Consider the following 19591-nt stretch of genomic DNA (forward strand, 5'->3'; position numbering starts at 1 on the left):
AATGGAGGTCCAGACTTGAATAGTCCTGCTCTAAAGGCAACAAACAGGTTCAAATCCCTGATGATAGGTGTGTTGTTCTATGCCTGAACCTCACATGAGCAATTCTCTTCAAAGGTCCATGACATAATTCAGTGGCCAGCTTGGGTTTCCACGCATCTGCATGCCAGTATTTCATTACAAGTCACACAGTACAATCTGCTATACAGTTATGCATTTCAGTTGAATCACTTTGTTTTTGTCACAACACGGAGGCTGGTGCAACGCCTTGTACATTTTTTTAGAATTAAACACCTATAAAATACACACACACACACAGAAAAATTATGTAAAACTCCAAACTGGTAATGTTGCAAGTGGGATGGCTGACCTGCCCTTTGTGTGCGTGCGTGTGTATTTCCTTCTTATCCCGTCCGAATCCGAGGAAGAGTCCAAAATGGTTAATTTGGAAAAATTATATTATTTCGCGTATCGATCTGCAAGTTTCAAGAAGTGCTAATTTGTCAGATTTTTTTTTCCACTACATTATGAGTGTGTAATTTGTAATATGATGTTTACTGCTCAGTTACATCACATGCAACAGCTGTATGTTATTGACTTGTTTCCCATTTAATTGATTGCTTGATCGGGGAGGGTGTGAAACATTGCCTGCACCTGTTTTTTCCCCCCAGTTCTCATGCTTTTGTGAAATGCAGAGTGTAAGCACCCTGAAGGATGCCTCTTTTTGCTTGTACGTAATTTTGGCTCTTGTGTCCGGTTTTATTTTTTATTATTAAATGTAAAAACAAACTAACCATGGGCTTTTGCTTATTTTTCCAGATTTTTTTTCCCCCCTGAGATTATATTAGGTTACTGGCACGATCCTGCTGAAAAACACTTCAGTGGTTTTTGGGCTGCCATGGTCCGCACGTTGCTTTTTAAGTTGCCTTGATGTTATGGCATGTTGATCCACCATCAAAGCTGGTCTGACTTTCTCCAGGCTAAAGGTTTGCTCTGGGTTCTTACATCTCCCTGCACTGGATTCCTTAACCTCACATTATTTGTGTGGTTCTTCGTAACGTTCCAATGTTCACAAAGTATTTCGAAATTGAGTTTCTGACAGATGTCAAATAATTTAAACCACAGCCAGTACCAAAGCATTTGTCACAATACTTATGAACGGATGATGATTGTATACAACAGAAAATGACTGGAGACCAGGGTCATAGAAGCGTGGATGTATAAGTGTTGATGATAGATAAGTCAGAAGATGGGGCAACGTGCTTCTGCAGTGAAAGAGGCATTTCAGGACTATGCCTTTGGAATGATGTCATTTGTAATAATGTCCACCCAAGTTTCTATTGCTCTGGGCTGTCTCTGACTAATGAAAGGAAGTGAGTGGGGATACTTCACGCTCCGGTGAGTTCCTGGTCACCTTCCCCACCCAGTATGGGGGGGGGTGAGAGGTGTGGATGGCATCTTTGATGGAGGACACTCAGAACAACACACCTTACAAAAAAGTTTCAGCTGTGAGGTGGGTCATTGGCTTGTAGCTAGATGACTGGGAGACAGGATTAGTACAAACGGCACAAAATAAACTATCTTTTTTTTCTCTGCCCCCCATTGCAATATTTTCACCATAGTGCTGGGTTTGCTTTGGGATAGTAGTGAGTGAGGGCATTTCCCCTGCTGACCATTACTGACAATATTCTAGTTCCTGCTGTAACTTTGGCCCAAATCTCTGTACCCATTGATTTCAATTCCATCCTCAAGGCACGCTTGGTCCCAGCACACCCCAAGTGCTGGGCACATCTCATCCACACTCTCATCCCTCATGCATGGAACATAGAAGTTCAGGTGAATTAGTTATGAAATTGAGTTATTACTTTTGCTGACAAACTAGGTGCCGATGAGGTCATAATCAATGCACTGTGTGTACATGGTGAAATAATCTATGCAAGAAAATGAAGAATACTAACATGCTTCTCATTTGATATTATTAGATCAAATAAACTAAACACATCAAATAAACAATGTTCCCTGCCTCATCCCCTGAGTTTCCTAGGTTAGACTCCAAGTGGTTTCCAGCACATGGACTGCAAGCCGCCAGTCGCCCTCTAAACACTTCATAGAAATCAGATCTATTTTGTATATGTGTGTGTCTTGGGTATTTAACTCTGTCAAGGATTATGAGCTTCGTGCTGGATGTGAAAGGATGATTAATTTTGACGTCGCTACCCTGGTTGATATACTGTTGTATCACACATGTATTGTAGTTCCCTAGATTATTTTCTTTGTAAAAGCAGCTCTCAGTGTAAATAAGGTTGAAAATCATGATTCCAGGGTCACCGTACCCCTGTACTGGATAAATTGTTGGAAAATGGATGGATGGACTCAAGCTGTGTTATTTTGATAATTGAGATGAGCATTTGACACAAAGAAGACCCTACCTCAACTGAATATTACTTTCAGTGGCTTGAATGTTTATTTCTCTGGACAGAGTGTCTCAGTTGGTATAGCTGCATACTCATTGTAGTTCGGCTGTTGGTTTAATCACAGCCTGATCTTTGTTTTAGGAGTCCGCATCTGCTCCCTCTTTCACGCAATTCAAATACAAGCTGGTTCTTTGTGACATTGTTGGTCCTGTTTATGGGTATAACTGGTGTTATCTGGGGTTACCTTCAGCACCGCTGTGACCCTGAAACAGATGACCAGTTCTGAGAATGACTCAATGAAAAAAAAAAATGAGCTAAAGCATCTTGCAAGGAGGATGACTCAGAAGATGAAAGGCCAGGCAGACGTGACCTGGTGCTAAGGATAGGAGACAGAAGGTTGGCAGGTTTACTCAACGGGAGGGAGCTACCTGGGTGATCCTGCCAGTGCCATATGTCTGTCTTAGAGATTAAGTCATGCATGTCTACCCACAGCTGGATCAGGGAGCACCTTGTTCGTTTAAGGTTGCTTGTGTCCTCATGTGCTGTCTGAGAATGTTTTGCAGCAGGGAAATATTATTGTAACACCATATGGGTCTTTTTAAATGTCTGATGTAATATCACACCTGTAGAATTAAAAATCCGATAAGGGATGGTTGGATGATGCGATGGTGATGTAAACTGCACTACATGTTTTTTTTTATACCCAAATTAACAAAGCTTTTGTCATAAAGAAGATGATGTATTAATTAAAAACATCTGTATTTACTGAAAAGTCTACCAGTATCTTGCACTCTGTTATAAGTAAATTTGAATTTTAGGTGTTTCACGTGGGTGGTACAGTGGCTAGCGCTGTTGTACAGTAGCAGAAGCAGGTATATAAAATAGATGGATGGATAGGGGGTAGTTCAGTATTAGTGATTTAGTGGCCGACCTAAGAGGAAATGATCACACAACACCCCTTCAAATCAACCCTCATTAGGGTTGCCACTCTAAATCTGAAGAATAGAGGGAGAGACCTGTATTGGTCAGAACGGAAGACAGCATTTTATTTTTCAAAATGGGATGATCCCGTTATATATATGAGATGGGTGGCAACTCCACTACTCACATTTCCGAAAAGACTTAACTGCACGACAGCATTGACGTGTCCCTTTTGCACAATAACAAAAATTGATACAAAAAATAATGTTCTTATTTACAGTATAAACATGGGATCAACAGCATCCTGTAATACACAGGATGGGTGGCAACTCTAATCCTCACATTTCCCAAAAGACTTGATTGTAAAAATGCACTTACATGTTCCTATCGCATACACACACACACACACACACAATTGGAACAAAAAAGAACATTCTTATTTACAGTATATACACGGCATTAGCTGCAATCAACAGGTGCTCTATTTATAAATCAAAGTCTTTTTAAATAGAACTCTTGGCTCTTTCAGAGTACTTCAATGCTTTGTCCACAGACCAACATGGAATATTGAATATTGCAAGTGAGTTTATCTTTCCGGATGGCTGAACTCACGTTCTGAATGGTTAAACAAGTGTCATTCATCTTTGGGTCAAGGATATGCAAGAGCGTGCATAACTGGAAAGACAAGGACAGTTCAGAGCAACAGGGCCACATTCTGCAAGGTAAGTGTAGTGATAGTGAGAGTTAAGAAATCTCACAGATTTTTAGATATATAATTTATCTTTTGAAACACATTTAAGTGTCAAATCTAAACAGTAGAGAAATTCTAATAGTAAGTGCAAGTAAACATGCAGTAAATTCTCATGTTTTGAGGATTTCAAGGGCCAGGATTTTAAAGTGTGCATTAAAATTCCATGTACTGCAAACTATATCAGAGTGCATGGATTCTGAGAGGCAAGAAAAACAAGAAAAATGGATAATGGGCCTCATCATGATAGACTCCTTCCTGAATGCAAATTTAAAAAGCTTTTCCTGAACAGGGAGTTGTGTTTGCGCTTAGTGCAGCAATGTAAGAGATGTAAAAATGAGGGTTTAACAAAGAAAAATGGTTTCATAATGCCTGCAATGTCATTTCAAAACCAATAGACTGTTTCGGACACACTAGGGATGTATCCTCCTTAGATCCAGTTTCACATTCCTAAAAGAACCTCTTTTGTGTCATTAATACTTTGGATAATGTACTTCCTTTGAGAAGTGTATTATGTATAATGCTATAGTTAAAAGAGTTGGTTTCCACCAGACTGCCTTGTTGTTATGTAAGAGTCTGACAAGTGGTATTATAAAGGAGGACATGGGCGACTATGGCGAGGAGAGCTCAGTCAGGAACGACCTTTTATTTATTTTCATCTGTTACCATGAAACCATGTGAACAACCCATTCATAGACTGTGTATTTAGTAACCAGACAATGGGTGACGTACAGTCTGTGTAGCAAATCCTCATTTTAGTGAGTAAATGCACGGATAAATCATTAACCAGAATTTTGTCAGAACATCACAGCCTAAGAAAACCATATACAGATGTACAGTATATGACTCAACATATTCTGTTTTACTGCATAATAAGGTTGCGGGGAGCCTGTGCTGGATGAAGTTTAGAAGAGGGATGAATAGATATTCATACGCCATTAAAAGCACAGTGTAGAAAAAGTGGCACCTTATATTTAATGGTTCCTATTTTAATGCTTCGTTGGTAGTTCTTAATTAGCAGGGCATGACAACACTAATCAGAGCAAGTGGCTGCTTATGCTCAGTGACTTTTCCTGAGTTCCAGTCTCCCCAGCAGGCCTGCGGAGGCACGGTATGGTGTCGAGGGGAGCCTGTCCGCTCTTATCCCATCACGCAGGCCCTTTGCCGTTCCCTGCTGACTAAACTGACCGAAGTTCGGGAGACTTTTGGGAAGTGGGTATGAAAACAGAAATTGTAAATGCATGATGTGTTTTTAGATTATGATTTTGTTTTCCATTTTATAAATCACTGTCAAATTAAAGGAAACATGAATGTAATAGGTCTCTTCAGTCTATTTGTGCATCCCAAGAAAGAAGATACTCTTATATCTCATATAATATACAGGTATCCATCAACCGTAAGTGAGGACTTCAGTCAATCTTGACGTAATTTGATCATTATAGGGAAGAGGTCAAATATACTTTATAACATAAGTTACAATATCGAACACGTTTAATGAAACCTCGATAATTGCAGCACAGTTGGTTTATAATGATTCTTGCTGCATGCCGCACACATGGTGAAATACATCCACTAATGTCCACTATATGTGCTTTGTATGTCTCAATAAGTTTTATTAAGTTCAACTCCATTACATATATTAGTTTTTCCTCAAATTCGTAGATGTACTGATCAAGCCATCAATGAATTGCGCAATTCTAAACACCACATATGCAAAACCATACATATTTTGTACAACAGTCAACAACATTCTCATTCAATATAAATTGGTATCTAATGCAACAGACCATTTGCAAAACAGCAGTCATCTGATGACTCAAAAATGAAATTGAAGTGACACTTAAAACAATTCGGTATAAGATGTTGTCATGTGATAATGCACAACCCAAAAACACTGCAACAATCGGCCCAGCTTTGTAATAATCTGCTAATAATAATTAAGCAATCGGCACAAACCGTATCACATAAAACATCATAGAGAAGGATATGGAAGAGATGGACTATTTTGTGTCCAAAGAGCTGGTATAAGGAGAAGACAAAGCACAGAGATTTCCAATGATATAGTGTAAGAGCCACTGTTATAGACCATGTCATAAATCAAAGTCCGTCTTTGGGAAAAGGCAACAGTCCAGATACCAGGGCAGAGAGGAGTAAGCATAACAATGCAATCATATGCACAGTGCCTGACCCCATCCAGCCACACACCATCTTTCTTGCTAAATGCAGCACTAGTAACAGGTATGAAGAAGAAAGAATGCAAATAAGCTTTCCGTTTTTACTTTCAAAATTTATTCAAAGTGGAATGAAGTTTTCAGATGCAAAGAAGCAACGAGACCAATTTCTGCAGCAATGATGTTTTACATGTCAATAAAGAAGCATATTCAAACTGTAAGTTTTCACATGCATTTGTTAGATGGAAAAATCGGTACATTGACACAGATCTTTAAAAACCCCATTTTCACTTTCACAGGTAACATTGATGATTTAGAAGGAATATGCAGATCAGTGAAGTCTATTGATCACCCTTTTCATTTTGTTTTCTTTAGCTTGTGTGAAACAGTATTTATTTGTACAACCTTAAGTGGAATTAAGCACCCAATGCCCATGTGAGGTTCAAGGGAAAGGGGAAGATTTACAATTGCACTAGTACAAGAAAAGAAACCATCAGTTTCAGAATCTCCGGAATTTTTAGCCTAATATATAAAAGGAACTGCTGAATTAAGTATGTATTTACAGTTATTTAATGTTACAAATTACACAATACCACCTTGAATAGTATTACCTTCACATACGCCCAGTGATAACAGTACTTCATTCAGTTTGAAAGGACTGAGCAAAGTGATGTTTCAGTGTGTGTCCTGTAAGAGACTAACATACATTAGTCTCCTAATGTACTGCAAAAGCTCCTGCGGTCCAGTGATTCCTCCCCAGTAACAGGGAGAGAACTGGCCGCTTTGCTTGGAGGCTGTAGTTACGCAGCTTGTTCCTGAGGCATTCATCACGTCCACTAGGGAGGGAGTCTGCTGGTGGGGGCACACAGCTCTAAGGCACTGGCAGGGCTCTTACAACTAAATCTGCAGAGGAAACTGTACTGTCCTTACCTTAATCAGAGCTGACGTCACACTTACTCCTTAGCACTTTAATATAATTATAATGTGTGCTTTGGCTTGAAAACAGCGGTAGCTTTTCAACATCAGTGTAAAACTAGAGAAGAATTTATGAAAGTTGGCTATTTATGTTTACATATACAATTACTGATTCACGAGCATATAAAAGGTATGAACACAGACAAGATTTCATCTAGATTCCTAAATTAGCTTCCCTAGCAATAAGGGAACAGGAATAATTTACTGAAAAAGCCCAATCACTGTGCCAGCTCCTTCTTTGGAGTTTATGCTCAGCTTCTGCATGCATGAGCTCCGTGCTGCCTGACTTTCAGCTGATGTCAATGTTCTCTCCCAAGGTACTGTTAAAAACCGGCAAGTGTAAGACTCCACATAAGCATCCATAAAATCTCTTCAAGGACGGCATGGGAAATTTTTGTTACTAGAGCAAATTATGCATTCTCTTTGATAACAGATCAATGTGAATAGTTCGAACAATTATAGACGTGTGGCCCTCAGAGAGCAAAAAAAATTGAACTTCATCAGACCCAGACAACTGTGCTGTAATCAAACCCAGGCTGTATCTGCCCTGCAATTTCTGACTGCCTCCCATTAGTGTACATTCCTGTTGTCTGGCTTGTCCCCTCCAATCTCCCCAATATGTTCTTCCCCTGCTGTCCAGATGAACCAGAGCGAAAGGGAAGATAGAATGTCCCCTTAGGCTTATTAACTTTCTTGGGTCTCTTTAAAAGTTCCGCCTCAGGGTTGTCCAGAGGCATCCAGCCAGGTTTCTCCTTCAAAAGCTTGTCTTTGTCAGGTCTCACACTGCGCAAGAACTTCTTGAAGACATTGGTGGTGAGGGAGAATCGACGGTAGATCTCCTGAGAGCGGCTGAGCGGCAGAGGGAGAGCTGGCTCTTCCTCTTCTTCCTGATTTTCAGCCGGTGCCCGCTTGCCCAGCTCTGGCAGGTCTAGCCAGTTGCCCACCAGGTCAGCAAAGACATTGTCACCTAGGACTAGTGGCTGTCGGTTGCGTCCACAGCTCATGAGTGTGGAGGTCCAGTCAGTTGAGTCATCAGTGCTACTCACATTAGAGTCCCTCTCCAGTGACTGCGAAGTCTGATGGAGGGTTTGTGGGTTTCTTGGATAATCCACAGCTTGAGCTAGCTCAGGTGTGCTCCAGGACACCATTCCTTGAGGGACTGGTAGTGAGCAATGGCTGCTGTCCTGCGAACACATACTTTCTCCAAGTAACCTTTTTGGGGGTAACTGGTGGCATGAAGTAGAAGACATCTTTCCTAGACCGCTCCTATGCAGAGGCTGGTCTCGTCCTTGAGATAAACTGACCTGAGGCTGGCATGGCTTTGGGGGCGGGGTACCGGGGTGGCTCAGTGGAGGGGAGCAGAACATCCGATTGTTTGGTAAAGGTGAATGACTTGGCTTTCCTGAGATTTCCAGCTGTTCCAGTACAGTCTGTAGCTGCAGAATTTTGAGTTCCTGTAGCGCACCCATCATGGAATTCATCTGAGCATGGAGTCCATCTCCAGCCTCCCGCATAGACAGCTATGTGAAGAAGGAAGAGAAGTTATTTCACATGAATAGTTTTCAAACTTCCAAGCACGATATCAGGCCTGCATAAAAGGTGTTGCTGAGAAATCTCACAAATGTGTTGTCTGACCCAGCTGCCACAGTCTTTGATGGATGACATTTTTAATTCAACTCCGAGAAATTCTTTCACTCGTGAACATAAGAGAAACTGTTCCAAAACACTTATCTCGTGAGTTTTTATGCCATTGGAAACATTCAACACTAAAACCTCTGCTGATCAAGGACGTTGGCTCTCCTTCTGATCTTCCACTCAGTGATCAGTGCCACATTCCCTTCCACCATATCCCTCTCCCAGGGTGGTCTGCTTGGTGTCTGTCAACAATCATCTATTAAAGACCACTTCAATACCAGGGTGAGGAATAGAGAATTTTTCGGTATTTTATGCAGCATATTTCTTGCCCAATTACATACACTAGGACTCAAGGATCACTTGTGATGATATGGTCTTGCAGATCCTCATTTCAGACTTTATCACTGGGCTTTTCAGCTCAGAGCTCTTCAGATATGAGACCCAGATGCAAAAGTACCTAAGCGACTCAGAGAAGATTCCTTTGTACCGATGCAAAAACTAAGACCTCCCTTTTCCTGGGCGCAGGTACACCAGTCCCTGGCCTAAATTAGGCCGTATAATTGGAAACTATTTGAATATTTAGAAAAAAGCTAAAAGGTTCATTCAAGTACAACAAATCAAGTCAAGTCAAGTAGGTCTTCAGTGTTATTTGTAACCACACACACTACAGTACACAGTTAAAAATGAAACAGTGATTCTCTCAGACTAAGGTGCTGCATAAATTAACACAAAACTAACACATAACAACCTAACAGCGTAGAGTGCATAGCCTGCAATCTGCGCAAATGTACCTCTCGGTGGCACAACTAGATTTTATTGGTTAGTGGTAAACCCCTGAAAAATATGCTCTAGTCTTCTTCTGGTGTAAGTACAAGAGGGGATATTTATGATATTCAAAGTCTGCAATACGTGTAAAGCTCCATCGATTATTACGACACTGGACAATCAGCTGTTTTTCATAGTGGGGAACAAGGGATTTTGTTAGCTCATTCACCACTAGCAGTAAGATTGCCACCCCCCCAAGCCCCCCAGTAAAGTACCGACCTGCCACACATTTATAATGCATTATTTAATCTGGCCCATAGATCGATCTTTCATTTTCCACACCAAATAAAAAACGATGTCATAATAAACAATGTCATTCTCTGCAAACTCCCCCCCCCCCAATCAGGTAGCTCTTCCTTTAATGTGTTTGACTTTTTTCTATACAGTTCAGTAGTTGGCCTTTGACAATTACTTCTCATTAAGTTCCCATGGCAATATATGCAACTTTTTTCTGTTAGGTTAAAAAAGGTTTTAATTTAGACTATCAAAACAATTCAATAATCAAATCACATCATGACAGAAATTCAATATTTTCAATGCTTTGAATCGTTCCCTCAGTAACCATAATTGAATCCAATTGCCTTGGGGTCAGCGATTTACATCGCTAGTCTGCAATAATTCCATGATCTCAAAGATTTTGATCATCTTACTGCATTGGTCTATTTTCACCTCAAGTCCAATACTTGGGCATAAGGAGTTCAATGATGCTCAGCACCCATAACACATCTGTTATAATAACTGATAACTTTATTGATCCCCATATGGAAATTCTCTTTACACCTCCTCCAGTTTGCTCTTTGTAGGTGAGAGCAAACTGCCCCCAAAGGGCAACCACTAATAACAGCACCCAGTGAGCTGGGGGATAAGGACTTTGCTCAAGAACCCACAAATGTGCCAAAGCCAGGCTCAAACCAGCAACCTTCAGATCATAGGCCCAGAGGCTCAAACCAGCAACTTTCAGATCATAGGCCCAGAGGCTCAAACCAGCAACCTTCAGATCATAGGCCCAGAGGCTCAAACCAGCAACCTTCAGATCATAGGCCCAGAGGCTCAGACCAGCAACCTTCAGATCATAGGCCCAGAGGCTCAAACCAGCAACCTTCAGATCATAGGCCCAGAGGCTCAGACCAAGAACCTTCAGATCATAGGCCCAGAGGCTCAAACCAAGAACCTTCAGATCATAGGCCCAGAGGCTCAAACCAGCAACCTTTAGATCACAGGCCCAGAGGCTCAAACCAGCAACCTTCAGATCATAGGCCCAGAGGCTCAAACCAGCAACCTTTAGATCATAGGCCCAGAGGCTCAAACCAGCAACCTTCAGATCATAGGCCCAGAGGCTCAAACCAGCAACCTTTAGATCACAGGCCCAGAGGCTCAAACCAAGAACCTTCAGATCATAGGCCCAGAGGCTCAAACCAAGAACCTTCAGATCATAGGCCCAGAGGCTCAAACCAGCAACCTTCAGATCATAGGCCCAGAGGCTCAAGCCAGCAACCGTCAGATCATAGGCCCAGAGGCTCAAACCAGCAACCTTCAGATCATAGGCCCAGAGGCTCAAATCAGCAACCTTCAGATCATAGGCCCAGAGGCTCAAACCAGCAACCTTCAGATCATAGGTCCAGAGGCTCAAACCAGCAACCTTTAGATCACAGGCCCAGAGGCTCAAACCAAGAACCTTCAGATCATAGGCCCAGAGGCTCAAACCAGCAACCTTCAGATCATAGGCCCAGAGGCTCAAACCAGCAACCTTCAGATCATAGGCCCAGAGGCTCAAACCAGCAACCTTCAGATCATAGGCCCAGAGGCTCAAACCAAGAACCTTCAGATCACAGGCCCAGAGGCTCAAACCAAGAACCTTCAGATCATAGGCCCAGAGCCCACTGAGTCACAAGCTTAGGCCACTCATTCATAGCTTTTATATTTCTTCCTTTTTATATTTATTCCTGTCCTTGCTTCCTCACATCATGTTCTTTACACATCTTCATACAACTTACTCTCACCGAGGCCTTCTGATCCCCGGCTCCAGGAGTCTGTACTAAGACCATAGATACAGGGCTTGATTCCCTCAGTGGGGGCAGAAACAGACAGGCACTGAACTGGCCATGTGTGAACATTTTTCTGTAACATCTTCATTCTGTCTTAATGAACTGCTTAAGGAACCTGCCTGATCATTCAACGCTTAAAGAGTCCAAGGTTTCACTGAAGAAATCTGTCACGCCATAGTAACTACTGCAGAGGACAGGTATTAAACCCAGGGCCTCATACCTGCAAAGCATGTGTTCTGCCACAGGGCTGCATCCCCTAACTCAATGACTGTGTTCCAGTTCTAGTTCTGATATAGTACATAATACATATATAATGTTCTTGTGGGCCATGATAACAAGCCACTTGAAACAGGATCTGTGTGAGAATGAGAATTTGGCTCTTCGGGAATGAAATGAAATCGGGATTTGCTGTGATTAAATCCCCAGCCCGACCCACTAACTTCTTCATTTCTAAGTGATTCCCCCAGAGTCCCACAGATGAATCATTGCTGTTTGCAAAGTATTTTGGCTTTTCTGATCTTTGGAATATAATTTTGGGCAGCGCCTGCTCAGTGGGATTTGGGATCTGTGCCCATGTTCGAAAAGATTTGGGTTTGCACCCCACAGCTGGCAGAGTAATCATATCAATGTTAAGCCGGTGAGCACGGCCCTAAACAACTGCTACACTGCTGGCTGACCCTGTAGTCTCATGCCAAGCTTTCCTCACTTGTACATCTCCTTGGACAAAACTGCCTGCTAGATAAATGTACTTTTTACATTTTAAATGCACTACTTCCAAGTTGAATACAACAATTTGTCCACTGTGCAGATATATGATATGGCATGATAAACAAATATGACATGTGGCTCAGTGGGCTAAGCTTCTATGCCTGTGATCAGAAGGTTGCCAGTTCAGGCCCAGCCTTGGCACATCTCTGGGTCCTTGAGGAAGACCTCCAGTTCCTTGGGTGCTGCTACAGGCAGCTGCCCTTTGCCGGCAAGCTTGTTCTCACCTACAGAGAGCAAGATGGGGTAAACAAAAAGGGAATTTCCCCCGGCGATCAATAAAGTATGATTTCATTACAGTACTTCAGATCTTCATTGTGGCCGTGGTATCTCTGCATAGGGAACGTGCAATGTAGTCTGAGTGTCAGATTTATTTTTTCAAATTTCGCTTTTACCAATATTATGCTATTTACCAATGTTTATCTTACACAACTTTTTCCTTGTTACCAGTTTTATGTTACTATTTTTTTACTGACTCTAATGTGCATGTATGATATATTTATGCAATTCTGTTCCCGCTGTTTCTATGTAAAAATGTTTATATTCATGTGTATTTATATATCAGGAACTTTTGCCCGAGTGATATATAAGGGAGGCAGGTAAAACATAACTAGCTGTTTATGAGCTCTAGGCATTGACTGGCTACCTGTTAGTTAAGGTACCAACAGCTTTGGTTGACTACTGGACAGCTGCAACCCCAAGCAGATGAACACAATTAATATGACACATGATTTGACATTGACCAGGACAAACCTAATAGAGCTGTTGAGTTGTTTGAAACATCGATTCAGTTCTAGGTTTGTCTCTGAGATGAAATGGAAAAGTCATTAAAACACCACAGGTGTTAAAGATAGCAGAAACCTCTTAGGAATCTTCAGGGAAGCATGAAATTGATATATTTAAATTATAAATTATATATATATATATATATATATATATATATATATATATATATATGTGTTTGCAATACCCATTTGCTGGTGGTACTGATTACGTAGCTGTACTGTACAGCCTCATTATTTTTCCAAGCATAGTTTTCTCAAGATTACTACTTGATCTTTCCTTTCAGTAATATTTATTTTGGGATTTTTTTTCCTACTCTATTTTCGGTTGTTATCTGTCTTTTTAGATTTCTGGCCTGTTCTCTGCCAATTCTTGACTCATCTATCTCTCAGTTTAGATCCTTAGCAATTTTCCAAGTGTAATTTTCTTTTCAAATCTTGCTTGGCTTTCTTTTTTTGCTATATACAGTTGTCTGGTCTTCATGTTGTTTATTAAATAGCATACTGAATATTCAAACCGCTTAATGCAGCAGCTATATGATTTCATGGAATACAATTCTTTTTTTCATTAATCTGCACATGATGCACCCTAACTGAAACCTAAAAACAAGTGGAAGACAGTGAGTTACACATAATGTTGACATGTGACTATGCTGTGTATGTGTATGCTGTGTTTGTGTATGCTGTGTATGTGTACGCTGTGTATGTATACTGTGTATGTTGTGTATGTGTATGCTGTGTTTGTGTATGCTGTGTATGTGTACGCTGTGTATGTGTATGCTGTGTATGTGTACGCTGTGTATACTGTGTTTGTGTACGCTGTGTATGTGTACGCTGTGTATGCTATGCATGTGTACGCTGTGTATGTGCATGCTGTGTATGTGTGTGCTGTGTATGCGTACGCTGTGTATGTGTATGCTGTGCATGTGTATGCTGTGTATGTGTGTACTGTGTATGTGTATACTGTGTATGCGTACGCTGTGTATGTGTACGCTGTGTATGTGTATACTGTGTATGCGTATGCTGTGTATGTGTATGCTGTGTATGTGTATGCTGTGTATGTGTACGCTGTGTATGTGTATGCTGTGTATGTGTACGCTGCGTATGTGTATGCTGTGCATGTGTATGCTGTGTGTGTATACTGTGTATGCATACGCTGTGTATGTGTACGCTGTGTATGTGTGTACTGCGTACGCTGTGTATGTGTATACTGTGTATGTGTATACTCTGTATGTGTACGCTTTGTATGTGTGTACTGTGTATGCGTACGCTGTGTATGCGTATACTGTGTATGTGTATACTGTCTATGCATACAAAAGGCTTTTATAGGGTCTGCAGCACTATTCAGCAAAACCAAACATGTGTGAAAGGCCACTGCTGCACAAACACAGAAGCAATTATGAGAGATTTGGGCAAAACATCCATTTCCCTTAAACAGCTTTAACCAAATCTTTAAAACCTGAAAGAGAGCATTTGGCTCCGAACTCAAGCTTATCTGCACTGGAACTGCAGCATGACAAATTTCTTAAATCATCCATTAGACACAACTTGAGAAGGTGCCTGGAAGTCAAAAGGAGAAACATGGTTTCTTTCCTGGGGACACAGAGGGCATCTCTGTCCTGTCTGGGAGCATGTGGGGGCAGCAGGTCCATCCCAGAATCAGAGAGAGCTCTGTCAAATGCAGCATGGCCTCACAGCTGAACGTAGCCACCCCCACCCCGCCCACTCCCCACCATCCTCAAAGCCTCAACAATGAGAAGGCTGTCTGTGTGAAAAAATGCAGCACTTGTTTAAGGGTCACAGAGGCTGCTAGCTTTCCATCCCACTGACGTGGATCAGGCAGATTAATTGATGTCTTAGACCTTTTGTAAGTCTATGAGGATGGTATATGCTTCTGGTAAAGAACTCGGGTATATTCATAACAACCACTGGGTTCAGTTTAATTATAAGCTTGAGTACCTTCATATCAGGATGCCCATTTTGGGGTCATGGCCAATAATAAACCCTAGAAACGCTGATCAAGGCATAACTGAAGTATTAAAATCTTAAGGTATGGTTCAGGAAAATGTTCTTGCCCAGTACAGACACAGAAAACACAACTAGCAATAACAGACACCCCTAATCTGTGCTGATTCTTAGGTGTCATTTCAGCCATGCCAGGCCACACACCAATGGCTTACATACAACAGCAACAACAACAAATTTATTTTTGTGTAGCGCATCATCACACATTACATCGTCTCAAAGCGCTTTACAGCATCCCCACCCAAAGCCCCCAGTGAGTAAGCCAAAGGCGACATTTCTAGTTACATAGTTTACATACTGCATATTATGTCCAGAAGGTTTATATTCCATTTGCATCATTCTATACCTGTTACACAGTCTATATACCATACTTATATTTTGCTGCTACATTCCTGTTGCTATATTATGCACACTCATATATTCATGTATACACTGTGTGTCTGACCTCCTATCATGTCATGTGTACTATGTGTTAATCTGCACTTTACTCCTGCAATTGCATACATACAACCCCCCATATGCCTTTTGTTGCACCGTGGTCGACATCTCGTACCACTGTATACTTCTGCATGGCTGGCACAACAATAAAGTCCAACTCGACTTGACTTGACAGGTTTCCTGGCATTCAACACCCAGATCCACTTATTATAATGGATTGTGGTCAACTCCAGCTCATATCTCAAAAGCCTACCAAAAGAGGTAACCTTCCCTCTACATCCCTCCTTTTTGGGAGCCAGGTCTTTGTGACATAGTGATTCTGGTTCTGATCTGTCATATTTTTCATCACGTATATTTCAAAAATGCTTTTGTTTCGGTTGTTGTATGTGCTTTTCTCATTCAATATGAAAATAATCAACTTTTGTTAACATGAACAAAATGTAAAATGCCAAATATCTTTCAATGGACATTTATCTAACCCTTAGCAAAGCATATTCTGGAAACCGAAACTCTCATCTTGGCTGTATCTGGAGAGCCATTAACTCCAGCAGACCTTAGAAATCATGCTTACTATGCTTGTTTTTCTCTTACCTCCTAATCAGGCCTCTGTGTTCCAGTACAGCTTACTCGCTCAAATGACAAGACAGAAACATTCATTGTTTTCCAGGGCGAGAACACTGACTCAGTCTAAACCAATTTGAAGTTTCTAATTTCAAGACAGAGCTGAATAACTTTAAAACTCTAACCCCCATGAACACAGGCATCACAATGTAGCCTGTCCACGACAAAGCAGTCATGGGACTTTGTTGAATACTATGGTTATGATTAACAAAGGTCCTATCTGAGTGATCTATGGATGTCCTGCCTTTCGTCATAGTGTTTCAGGTCCTAGTCCTTCTGCCTACTTTGGATTGAAGGGCAGTAGTTTTCCTACTGGTAAATACACAATTTTTTGAAGATTACTGCAGAAAAACGTAATAAATAATTTTTATTTCCACACACAAGGCACATTGCCTAATGCTGTTTCATTTATGTACTTGTTTCACTTTTTTCATGTGCAAAAAGTGTCACACAGTACAGGAAAACAAGTTCAACAACACTGGTGTCAATTTACAAATTTGATTCTCTCTCATGGTGCTGGAAGGCAGGTTCTGAATACATTTGAAACACAATATATAAGATTATGTGCTAATGCACATGCAAATATAAAAGTAAGATTTTGTTTGTTATTGATGCTTTACTGGATGGCTAAATGAACATAACTTTAGTTCTCACATTATCTATTTCTTCAAATCCACCACCAGTTCGCTTAATAAATTGGTTAAACAGTCTGATAGATCTGCAGAGGTGGGGGACTGGGGGGGGGGGGCATCCTCCAATATTTTATTTGGCTCCACCACTACCCCCCCCACCCCCATAGATAGACCTTTGAAATAAAACTGTGTCCCCTCTAATATTAAACTCTCTCTTGTGCTGTTGCAAACATGGTATACAAGTGCTTTAAGTCAGCAGATACTTGGTATCTTGGTTACTGCAAGTACTGGGTTGAATTTCAGAGAGGTTTTTAAATGACCAAGCTAAGATACTTTGTCAAACAGAAAATCATCGTTTTGTACTAACATAATGATAATTTAAACACATTCATCATTGACAACCCATACGTTTTGTACAGTAGTATATACAACAATGTGTAAAATTCTGGAAACACCTAGAATTTTTGGCATGACTTTAAAAATAGCTACACTATTATTGGCGGTAATGGTTATAAACAAACAAAGACTGTTTGTAAATATCATAGATAGACAATATCTATGAACAATACCTAGAAGGTTACCAATATCATAGACAATTAAATAAGTAACTGGAGTAACTGGAAGAAAAATTCTGTACTCTCGAAAAAATGGAGGTATCTCCACAATTTTGGCCACTAGTGTGTATTATCAGATTGGCCTCAAGATAAAAGATGATGCCCCCCCACCGGCCCCCACTACAAGGACAGTGCCACACCCTACAATCCAGCCCCATTTATGTTGGTCTGCACCACATTCCCAAAGTAACACCAACTTTGGCTCTGTCCTGTTCTATAACCAGTAGCAGCTGAATTGCATATTAGTAAAGTAAATTTAACCATAACCCACACACTGTCTTCAACAAGCAGAATGCTGTAAGAACAGGTAGAAGGGTGTATGAAAGAGTTTGATATTAGGGGGACAGGACTTGATTTAAATACAAATTTAAATGCATTATTTTTTTATTTTATTTATTTATTTATTTTTTGGGGGGGGGGGGGGGCGCTTAACAAATATTGAGGGATACATATTCCCGAACCCATAAGGCACACAAGGCAATGGAAACTAATTTTAAAAATCACATTCAGCATTCCAAACAGATATCGTTACTACGTGAGTAATGCATACCAGTGTGTATAAATAAGTACCATGTTTTATTCTGCTTGATTTTGTCTAAAATTGAAACCGTATTATGACTATAATAGGAATTCGTAGGAAAAATGAAGTGCGTGTATATGAAATAGACTGAGACTGCAGTAAAATAGTCGGAAATGTTGAAATTCGTTCTCATACCGTTACATTATGGTCTCTTTTTAGCCATGTGACGCCCCAGGCAACCTTCACAGCCGGCCCCCGCCCTCAATTTGTCTCCCACCGGACTAGGGGGCCCAGAAGATGGTGCCCTAGGCGGCCACCAAAGTCGGAGGCTTGACCGGCTTTACCTTTAGCTAAGACGGGAGACTCAGCAGCCATGTGCCGAAAGCTTCTCCGACACATCGCCGCCCAACTTAAATCAATCTCTTCGATCATGTTACTAATGCGATGCCATTTACCCCCATCAGGCCAAAGTGTTCAATATGCAACTTTAACAGCAATATTTTAACGTAAATGTTTTAAGAACTTGCAGAAAATTGCCCAGTCAAAATCATAATATATTACGATAGTGGCCGCCTGCACACAATTTATGCAAATCCATAGATTTATTCTTCCGAAAATACAAAATGAACAACCATTTACATACCAGCTCTTGCTTCAGACGTCTTAAGCATTTATCCATGTTTTTGCGGTCAGGTGTTGAATGTTGCTGTTCCATTTTTATGGATGCAATTTATACATTAAGCACAACTTTTTCTTAGCTTTCAGACATGTTTCCTCATATCTCGCTGTAGAAAGGAACTTAAAAGTAGTCCTTAATTGAAGTAAAAAAAAATGAAAACTTTCTTTTCAGGGTCTCGTTTTAGTTGTACAGAAACGAAATCCCATGGAAAGGGGTTTGTTTTTCGCAGATGCTTGCAGGAAAATGCAAATGTATCCTAATTCCCTAGCTATCATCGGAGAATGGTTCACTCCCAGTTCATCTTTCCCAGTGACTTTCTGAGATCAGCCACGTCTTCTTGTTATCAATGAGCCTAACAAATACGCTAAAGTTTTTCGCATCTCAGCAAAGCCAGCTTACAAAACACGCATTTCTGCTCCAGTGCAGACGAAACTGGCTTGGCTGCATTTCTCTGCCAGATCATTGAATAGATTCAGTTGATGCAGATCCTCCTCTAAACGTTATGCCTGATGAATTTCTATTTTATATAAGCCATTAATGTAATACCTGAATGCGCAGCTATTTAAAACATCATGAAACGCGATCTGCAGCTAAAGGGATGACAAAAACTAATCGTGTTTAAAATAGCGCGCTATAGGCTATAGTGAGACTGAAAACTGTTGTCTGTCCTAATAAAGCAGTCAGAAGATTTCTGTTGTGAAATGCCTGCTTTGGAGAAACTCTAGGGGACCATCTATGACAAAGGCGCTGCCCCAGGGATACCAGCTAATCTTAGTAACTGTGC

At 40.9% G+C, this 19591-nt stretch overlaps 1 protein-coding gene across 1 annotated transcript; it reads right to left on the reverse strand.

The window, feature by feature from the left end:
• Positions 1 to 6341: 6341 nt before the first annotated feature.
• On the reverse strand, positions 6342 to 19517 carry LOC125745279 (PAK4-inhibitor INKA2-like). Its single transcript, XM_049017963.1, has 2 exons — positions 18772 to 19517; positions 6342 to 8746 (listed from the first exon to the last, which is right to left on the reverse strand). The coding sequence occupies exons 1-2, from the start codon at positions 18841 to 18843 to the stop codon at positions 7727 to 7729; spliced, it is 1092 nt and encodes a 363-aa protein (XP_048873920.1). The 5' UTR covers positions 18844 to 19517; the 3' UTR covers positions 6342 to 7726.
• Between the last annotated feature and the right edge of the window lie 74 nt (positions 19518 to 19591).

The sequence above is a fragment of the Brienomyrus brachyistius genome, chromosome 6 (assembly GCF_023856365.1).
Source record: "Brienomyrus brachyistius isolate T26 chromosome 6, BBRACH_0.4, whole genome shotgun sequence".
Taxonomy (NCBI): Eukaryota; Metazoa; Chordata; class Actinopteri; order Osteoglossiformes; family Mormyridae; genus Brienomyrus; species Brienomyrus brachyistius.

What these genes read in the sequence shown, in the direction of transcription:
- LOC125745279 (XM_049017963.1), bottom strand. Translation starts at nt 18,843, where the DNA reads ATGGAACAGCAACATTCAACACCTGACCGCAAAAACATGGATAAATGC. An exon ending in GACGTCTGAAGCAAGAGCTG is followed by an intron (nt 8,747 to 18,771) that starts GTATGTAAATGG and finishes TTCTTCACATAG; the next exon opens with CTGTCTATGCGGGAGGCTGG.